At 53.7% G+C, this 9744-nt stretch overlaps 1 protein-coding gene across 1 annotated transcript in view; it reads right to left on the reverse strand.

Annotated features, from left to right (window-relative positions):
• Positions 1 to 9744, reverse strand: part of TANGO6 (transport and golgi organization 6 homolog) — a 63226-nt gene that overhangs the window by 52992 nt on the left and 490 nt on the right. Inside the window, exons 2-7 of the mRNA XM_019505363.1 lie at positions 8739 to 9391; positions 7371 to 7487; positions 4586 to 4730; positions 3802 to 3938; positions 2680 to 2842; positions 1676 to 1758 (exon numbers count right to left, since the gene is read on the reverse strand). Coding sequence (XP_019360908.1) covers positions 1676 to 1758; positions 2680 to 2842; positions 3802 to 3938; positions 4586 to 4730; positions 7371 to 7487; positions 8739 to 9391 — 1298 coding nt within the window. The remainder of the gene's footprint in view (positions 1 to 1675; positions 1759 to 2679; positions 2843 to 3801; positions 3939 to 4585; positions 4731 to 7370; positions 7488 to 8738; positions 9392 to 9744) is intronic.

A 9744-nucleotide genomic window follows, 5' to 3' on the forward strand; every position in this document is an offset into this window, starting at 1 on the left:
TCCTGCCTGGGACACATACCAGTGCAATGCTGGGCACTAACGGGAACAGTGTCTCCTTTGTGACATTTCTCCCCCCACCCTCCAGATACAGAACGGAGGAAGAGTGTAACTGCTGGGGCTGCCAGAGCCTCGCAGTTAAGATAACTGCTGCCCTCTACGGTTTTGTTATATTTTACATCCAACGCCTGCTCCAAAGGGCGTCTGTAAGCGGCTGCCCTGCCCCCTGTGCGTTTGGTGCCCCCACACCCCATCCAAGCAAACACACATGCCCCAGTCTCATCCACAGGAAGGCAGGAGGCTGCTTTCCTTCAAACCCTTCCTTCTCTTCTCTTCTGAACACACAACATCCTCCAATCCCACTTTCCCTGCCAGGAACAGGTCACCAGTCCCTAAGGGGCACAAATTTGCTTGTTTCCTAACTACAAGCCAAGGGCATTTTATTCGCTGACTTTAAAAGATGCATCACCATCCACTATGAGCTACGGGCAGAAAGGACCTCACCCACCCACTCACACTCCACCACAGCTATACGGTGAACGCCAGCATTCCCCAGCTGAGAACCCAGAGGACTGAATGGCAATGTCTACTCAGCTGGTGGAAGCCCCGCTGCCAGTTTCCAGTGTTCAAGTCGAGCAGTGGAAGACATGGCAAAGCGGGGAGCCACTCTCTACCAGGAAGCAGAGCAGGTGATTTGGTCCAGGGAGGGAATTTCTGGAGTCTAAGAGGAGACTAGACAAGCACCTAGCTGGGGTCATCAGACCCCAGCACTCTTTCCTGCCTAGGGCGAGGTGTGGACTCAGTGATCTACCGAGGTCCCTTCTGACCCTGCAAATCTATTAAATCTATGACTGTGATCCTAGCTAGGCATTTGCAGAACTGGGTATGGGGTCCAGATCCCCTATCAACACCACACATTTGCTGGGTGCAGAAGTGCTCTACCATTGCTAACTGGGCGCCTAAATGCTCTGCAAGGCTGGTGGGTAAAAGCATCCTCACCCACTGAGGCTGCAAAGCAGAGGTGAGCATGGGAATGCACTCACTCAGGATGATTCAGCTGAGCAGCAAACCACCCCTTCTGACCCATCCCTCCAGGTCAGGTTGCCTGTTGCTCACTGCATTAGATCAGAGCTGCTTTGCAAGCTCACTCAGCTTTTGGACTCTGTAGAGCTCTACTGACACTATCACCAAATACCACCTGGGTAAAGCCTTGGATGATGTAGGACTGGTTTGAAAGGTCTAGTTACACTTCGCCTAAGGATGGCACAGTCGCTCTGTCCTTATGACCTGCTGCCTGAACTCGCTCCAGAGAACAAAGCCAGTTTCATTTTCACAGTGGGTCCAGGATGATACTAGCTCCTGGGAAAAGAGCAGAGCAGTAGGTACTCATGTGTTGAAGGGGCTTGGTGTCTTCTCCTGGTGACAGTATGGGCACGAGTGCTTGGAAGGGTCATGGAGGTGCCTGTCAGCAGACTCGATGGGGCAGTATTCTGCAGGGGATACAGGATGCACAACTCCAGGCCTCATCACAGCATCATGTCTGCACTGCAGTGCTTCCTGAGCCAAGAGCCTCCACTCCAAGGAATTCACAAGGTCCCAGACTTGAAGACCAACTCTTGAAACAGTTTCCTTAGCTACCCTCAGGCAAATGACTCCAGACCCACCTCTTCCACCTTACCTTGAACACATCTTCCACACACCTGCTGAGCTCTGCCTCTTTCACCAATACGGTCCCTGCAGGTAAGTTTTCCACTGCCATTTCTGAAAGCAGACAGAGCAGGAGCATCAACCCTCCACTGCCCCCTGCCCTGTAGCTTCCAGCCAAAGGTAGGCAATGGTCACACATCTCACTGCAGTTTGGTACTGCAGTCACAGGAAATGCATGAGATCAGGGAGCAGACCAAACGGAGGAGAGCAAAAAGGCGAAAAAAAAAAAAAAAAAACTCAGTAGGCCCCAGCACCTGACACCATTGTGGCAGGCCTGAAGGACTACTGACTCATCAGCATTCTGCACCCGCACTTAGAGAAGAGCTGCCTGGAAAGCTATTAGGTTTGTGGCAGGCTGCCAGCATTCCCTGGCTGAGGACCCAGCAAACTGAAAGGCAAGGTCTTCTCAGCTGGTCGAAGCCCCGCTGCCAGTTTCCAGTGTTCAAGTCGAGCAGTGGAAGACATGGCAAAGCAGGGAGCTACTCTCTACCAGGAAACAGAGCAGGTAACTTGGTCCAGGGAGGGAATTTCTACCTCCACATCTGCTGTAACAAACCAATTCTTCTCCTCCTGCCCCTGTAGTGATAACCAGCACCCAGGAAACACCCATTCCTCCAGCCTCTGAGAACCGAGCACAGAAATACCCTGGGGATGGGAATGGGAGTCAGTAATAAATCTCCAGTCCAGCCACAGCAGCTGTTCTATTCCCTGCTCAGCCCAAGCACGGCCGAGCTTCGAGCATGTCACAGAAACAAAGACCTCCTGGACTAGCAACTTTTTCTACGTGTTCAGTCCACGGCTGCAGTGAGCAGCCAAGGGCCAATCACAGTGAATCCTCAAAGGAAGATGGATAATATACCCTTCAGCTTGAAGATGACAGGTTCAGGGAACGGAGGATGGAAAGAGAAGCCAGTCAAGCATGGGATTTGGCCTGGTCTGCTGCCACCCACGGAGCCAACAGCAACAGGCTCTTACCTGCTCTATCGGAGCATCGGAGAAGGGGCTCTAGCATGGGCCGGAGCAGGTACTGCTCTGCTAGCTGAGGGTGCTCCCTCACCATGGTGAGAAGGGTAGTGGTGGCAACTCTCTGGAACTGGCGAGCTGTCAGTTTTTCCCGAATGTGCAGCAAGTCTAGAATCTGGAAGGGAAAGTGCATCTTAGCAAATTGTGCCAGGGCAGCAACACTTAAGACCAGAGCACAGTCAGCATCCACTCAACAGAAGGAGGCTGGAGAACCCTACAAGCATGGGCTCGATTGGGTGTCAAGCCTAGGAGGAGACAGGTCTCCTTCCCGATATACCCTGCAGCGGAGGGTGGGAAAGGGGAGTTCTCCTAGGATCAGTTAGGGCCCTGGTACCTGCAGCAATTTGAGGGCCATGGACTGGGACTATGCCATAGCTCCCCAAAGGGGCATTTCTTGAAGCCCAGCGCTGGCAGCAGCCGAGGGGCTGGTTCTTCAGTATTAGAAAAAAAAGATCTAGGCCGACGACTGAAGTAGGCTGGACTACTAGTTTCAATGCAAGGCAGGGAAAGGCCCTCTCTCATATTGGGAACAATGCTGGTCTGATCACATGGGTGCTTCGAGGAAGAGTGGTTATTACAGGAGGCTGATAACAGCCCCTTCCCCCAGAGTCCCCCTCCCCATCCTTCTTATCATCCGGGTTAATTTCCACCTGTTTCATCTCTTCTCCACTGTTATCCCCTTCTGCTTTATGCTAGGTATAAAAGTCAATGGGACCAACAGCCTTATTGGTGGCACAGTATTGTCTATCACCAATAACTCCATCAATATGCCAGCAATTAAAGATCCTAATAAAAGATACCCAAATGTGGGGCTCTGCACTGCAGGAAAATGCAGAGGAGCTACTGTGGAGCGCACACACAGGGGGATGTCTCTCCTTACAGACTGCCAGCAACATGCTCCTCCGCCCTGGCCAAGCCTGTTCACATTGGATCGTACCTACAGTTGAGCCATGCTACACGCTGTTCCTTGACCACGGGGCGAAACCACTTTGTACTGCAGTATTAGGAGCAAACAAGTTGGCCATCATGGACAGCACTGATGTGCCCTGGTGAGGAAGTGAATGAGGAACATACCTGAGGGCACACCTGCCTGTAGTAATCCTCCAGGGACAGGGACTGCTGGGGACAAGAAGCCAAGATCCTGGCAATCATGTCACATTTCCTCCAGTCTGCAGCTGCGGCTTCAGCATTGCTGCCACCTGCGGCCCCAGCTGAAAGAAAAGGAGAGCGAAACAGAGGCCCCAGTTAGACTCAGATGCCAAATACCCACTCCACTTGGCACCAGAGCCAGATGGTTAAGACCAAAAGATAGACATTTGTTTTTAGTCTCCTCAGTCCGAGCATCTTTCAGGAGACAGACCTGCTTGCTGGGGGAAGGGATCACTGCTATCCAACACCGGGAAGGAAACAGCAATCAACCTCTCCACGCAGAGACCCGAGAGTGAAGAACTGGAGAAGGCAGAAATCTCAAGGCTTTCGACAAGAGCCATCCACAGAACATGAAACTGTTTGTAAGGGGCTTTAGGATGCATGAGCTGCCCTGCAACTGGTATGTTTGTCTGGTCTAAGAGAGAAGTTGCTTCCTTGACTGGCCAGGCCAGAGGAGAGCGGTTCCGGTTTTGAGATCTCCTAGACTAGAGAACTTGCATCTTTTATTTCCCTCGAGCTCTGTTCCCACAGATCAGTGCCCTCCACGGAAACAGGAGCAGATAAAACCATCAGGAACGCAGCTCCTTAAAGCAAAGCTACTGGTCACACAAGAGACAACAGGGATTTGTAAACACAGGGGCTTTTGTCCTTGCTTCTCATTTTGCTTATTTTTCAGGTGAGAGGATTTTCAGCCACCCTTCCTACTTACTGCCTGCTCCTTCCAGGATGCCTCGAACCACAGCCTGAACCCCACTGGGTCTCATCAGCCTCTCTGAGAGTAGCTGTCCACAGAGGCGCCGAAGCCAGGCAGGGGCCTGGGGCCGCTGTGCCTCCTTTCCAGGGGAGCGCAGGCTCTGTCAGGACATGGAAATGGGCAGGTTAGGCAGCCCAGGTACCGCACCAGAGCTGTGCAACACTCCTGGTAGCAACGCACACTCCCTGCCCTAAAGAACCTTAATTTATCTGTGATAGTAGGAAGAGGAGCGGGAGGATTTTCAATCACGCACTTCACCACCCAGTGGCACAAAGATAATTAGGGTTTAATTAGATGGGATGTGGATCCCAGGAGCCTCTTCTCCACACAGAACTATTTCCTTAATTAAAGTCTCCAGGGGTCATGCAGCAGCGCTGACAGGCTCGTTACCAAGAGACAAAAGGTTCTCAGGATGAATCAAGGTTTTATGCACACAAGGGCAGTGTAATCCCAGCTCCGGCTATCGCTGGACATGGCAATTCAGAGGTGATGGCACAGACTACGTTGGCTCTGTGGCTAGGACAGGAAAAGCAAATGCCTTGCTGCATTGCAGCTTCAGCCTCCAGGCGTGCCACCCCCCAGCACAGACAGCATCACCTCTATCACCCGAAATACTGATGAGAGTGAGGCTACCTTCTTTTCTTTGTACCCCATTACCTCCCTCCTAACAAGGCAGCCCTCCCTTCCACATTACACAGCCCAGTGAAATAAACAGGGTGTTTGTGGAGGAAGGAAGATTCAATAAGAGCAAATCCTTGCAGATTCAAGGCCACTGGCGTTGCAGGCTACTCAGCATGCTGAGAAGAGTCCAGCTGCTTTCTTTAATGAGATCTGACACCTCACATGCCTCAATAGATGGTTCTTTCATGCTGCTTTTATCCCAGCACTCCAGAGGGACAGGGAGCAGAGTGCTGAGTGACAGCTCTCTTTAATGAGCAGCTGCCTTCCCTCCATGGCGGCAGCTCGGAGCTAAACACCCTGGGATGACACTAGCCCATCTGAGTGAAGGATCAGCATAATACTATGGAGCTGGTGCTGCAAAGAAGCTCATTCCAGCCTCTTAAGGACTCTAGGAAGTGAAGAACCTTTTACAGATCTCCATCTGTACCCGGGGGCAAGCATGACCTGGTGAGTGCATCCTTCCATGTTCCCTCCCATTAGGCTAACAAAGGGAACCCCTCATCGGAAATCTCCACTCTAAATCTAGCAGCATCGACCTCAGGTCTGAAAATATAGCCCCACTTTTGGGGACAACCTTGTGCTGTGCACAGGGAGCACAATGCCATGCACTGGGGTGCTGAGACCCAGGCTCAGACCCTGGCTCCATGATAGCACCAGGCCTCTGTTTACTGAATTCCCTTGGCCTGCTCAAGCTGACAACCCTCTGCTCCACCAGCAGCCATGACCTCGTTTGAACAGCACCTTGGGAGGAAAAGATAGGGTAGAGATGCACCTTATAGACTGCCTAACTGAATCAGAGATGCACAAGCAAGAGCTTACTTCATCATATGCCAGTGAGCAGTTGCTTATGCATCTTTGATTCTGTTAGTCTAGAAGGTGCATTTCTAACCTGCCTTCTGCCTGACTTCAGACTAACACAGTACCTCTCTTGGCTTACAGGAGTAAAGACAAAGGTGTCTAGCTCCAATGCCTTTTGCCACATGCTGCCAGGAAATAGTCATTTCCAGGAAGCTGGGAACAAACCAAAATCAGGTCAAACACACCCCATTTGGCCCTTGAAAACACACCTGTAAAGGGCAGTACATCTCAAGCCACCCCTAGGCAGGACTAAAGACCAGGCAAGGGTGGTTTGACACTGTGAAATGGAGCTCCAAGACATAAGACCCTGTCCCAGGAGGCCAGTCCCGATGGAAGTGTGAGCAACACCAAACTGCTGCGCCCCTGGCAGGGAGAGAAGCCCACCGAGGATGCGCACACAGCCTGGGAGCTCCGGTCTAGGGCAGGCCCAGCCGCCTGCTACGCAACAAACCAGGCATCGCCAGGCACTTCTACAGACTAGTCAGAGTATGAGAAGCTGTACTACACACAGTTCTGGGAAGGACAGTGCACCAAGGCAGTCGGCCGAGAGCTGAGAATTGCTGTATGGTAACCAAGGACCCAAACACGCAAGAAGAGACACAGTGCAAACTGCAGCTCTCCCAGTGGTAGCAGAGCTCTGCCTTGCGGCAGGCAGCCCACCTGGTATTTTTATTGCTACTTTACTGCCTCCGAGGTCCTCCATTAGATTGGTGCTCAGTGCAACAGTCACTGCTGCCGTGGGCATCACAATTGACTGCATGCTTGGGTCTTTTACACTCTCAGCCATAACATGGACGTCATTTGTTTTTGCCCTAGGCTATAACTAGTGTCTGGGGCACGGAGCAGAGCCAACGGCAGGGTGGAGGAATCAGTCACCAGCACATGCTTGGGACAGAGTGCCAATTCCCCTACCGAGGCTCCACTCTGCACAACAGAACGCTGCAGCCAGGACAGGTTGCTGCCATTGCTGTGATCCCTCCCTGCCACACAGCATGGGTAAAATAAAACAAGACTTTCCAAACAGCCTGACAGCTTAGGTCCCAACCCCACGGCTCTTCCCGGCAGCTTCCCTGGCTCACTGTGATTTAACCACCCAGCACACCACAGCCCAGCTTGTCTTGCTGGAACACATATGCGGCAAATAGCTGTCTCAGCCAGACTCCACCTCTATCCGCAACAGAGCCAGCTGCAGCCCAGGTACCTGTCTGGATCCACCCTGAAGAATGAGCAGCTCCCGAACAACAAGGGGTTGGTAGACTCGATCCAAGATGCTCTGCAAGGCCTTTCTGCAGTGGGTTCGCTTCTCTTCTGTAAGGCCCTGGAAAAAACCACAGGTCCCCATGCTGACATATCCATCTAGGTGGGAAAAGCAGCGCAGGGTGTGTGTTGTGCTGGATGCTGGCGCCCCCTCGTGAACCAGCAGCACCATGCAAGAGGCCTGTTGAGCATCTATCCAGGTGAGCCTCGCTGCCAGGAGCCAGCTTCTCATCATCGTTAATTCGCCCTTCCAAACCCCATCCAGAACAGCTTCCTCATTAAGGCAAATGTAAATAAAAGCTGTTCAGGAGCAACTGTGCTGCACAAACTGCTAGGCGCAGGCGCACCCAGGCACCGTGCCTCATCTCTGAGAGAGGACAGCAAAGTGTAAAGAAACTCTGGTGTAGGTAAATGCATGATACCTCCCCCCACCCCCCGAGATGGTCTCTATCTGCCCACAGTGTTGCCTGTGCTCCACTGGGGAAAACAAAGTTCCCTCCTCAGCACCAGACACTGAGTGCAGGAGCCATTTGCAGCAGTCTGAGCCTCTTACTTTTAACCCCATGTACTCCGCAGGTACTACCAGCCTCCACGTGAACAAAACTGTGTCCCTAGACACAGACCCGCTGCAGCTGATCTCACTAACCTACTGCAGCACAGATCGGACCTCAAAGACAAGCTAACAGAAAGAACAGCTCTAGGGTTCTTCTGACAGGTTCACAGACCCTGTTCTCCTAGGAAACCTCAGCCTGAGCACAGGAGCACACACCTGCATGTAGGCAGAGGTGCTGAGTCCTGCATACAGCAGCCAGGAGCCTTTCACAGCAAATGCTGTCCCCTGCCCACTGAGCTGTTTCTGAAACACATGAGGCTTCTCATAACTATTTCAAGGTCGGTTTTTCAACACAATCTGTGAAGAGAAGCCAGGAGAGGAGGCAGCTGAAAGGGAACCTACACCAACGCAAGCCCCAGGCTCTGACAGCCATCAGCCAGAGATGATGGGCAGTCTCGGGTTCTCCAGCGGGATTCGTAATACCCAGAAACCAGTGGAATGGGAAAGGGAAGGATCTGGCAAGTCGCTAGCCCTTCATGCCACCCTGGTTAGATTCCCCATCCTGCATTATCGCTGGGCCCAGCAGGTGCTGGTAGAAGCCATGCAGATGAAAAGATAAGAACGGTCTCTCCCATGCAGCTGGGATCCTCCGATCTGTTACAGAGTGGTTAGAAAGGCCTCTACAAGGGCTTCTCCTCTGCCAAAGAGATAGAGGCTGCGTGCACAGTTTAGACAGGAGATTCTAGCTGGGACACGCACCTTGGGCTCCTCCGGTGGCCTTGCTTCCTCGCCCTTCCCCTTGGTTGGGCCGAACCCCAGTTGGCACAGACCTGCGAGGAGGTCCCCGAGATGGCGGGTAAGGAGGAGGTTGCCCAAGGACGGGTGCTGGGCCACCTCCAGCAGCACTGTACAGCTGGCATAGAGCCGCAGCATGGCGCTGGGGGCAGCATCAAGCGACACCGCATCTCGGACGACGGCACTGAACTCCGTCCGGTGCTGCAGGGGCACTCCGACGCCTGGCAAGAGGTACGGACAGAGGCCCAGGGTCATCACAAACTGCAGCGCTGACTGCACGGTCCTCTGCTGGGAAATGCTGAGGGTGTCGGGGCTCAGGGCAGGAGCCATCTCAGCTGTCCGGAGGTTTGGGGGAGCCGGGCTGTAAGTGGCAGCCAAGAGGACCATGCACTCTTTCAGGCACAGCAGCAACAACAGCACTTGGGACGCAAATTCCCAGGTCACATCGGCAGAACCGCCCAGCCATGTCGCCCGGCTCGCCACGTCAGCCCGCACGCGCCGCAGCTCGCTCCACTCCGCATCCCGCTCCAACTTCTCCTCCACGGCAGCCAAGTTGGACCTCAATGTTTCCAGCAAAGCCGTGCGATTTGCTGCCGGGAGAGTGGCCAGATCCGCCGCTGGAAAGAAAAACGAGCCTCGTCTCTGGTACATGGACTCCGTTCAGTCGCACCCGGCACCTTGCGGTCGTGAACGAGGTGCTGGGCAGGAAGGGGCCTCCCTGTCTTGTCCAGCGGATCAGCCCCGTGCATCGGGGCCCCGGTGCAGCTAGCAGGACCCCTGCTAGCCCTGCCGCAATAGCAGGGCACCCTCACAGCGGCCGGGCCTGGAGCAGGCCTCGCACCTCCAGGCCTGGCCACGCTGGCACTGGGGGCAGGGGGCAGGCACCCAGCTACGCACGGGGGCTGGGGGGGCATGTACCCAAACATGCACTTGGGGGGGAGATAGCCTCAGCCATGCACGGGGGGGGGGG

The sequence above is a fragment of the Gavialis gangeticus genome, unplaced genomic scaffold, assembly GCF_001723915.1.
Source record: "Gavialis gangeticus isolate Ggan-Ray unplaced genomic scaffold, GavGan_comp1, whole genome shotgun sequence".
NCBI lineage: Eukaryota > Metazoa > Chordata > Crocodylia > Gavialidae > Gavialis > Gavialis gangeticus.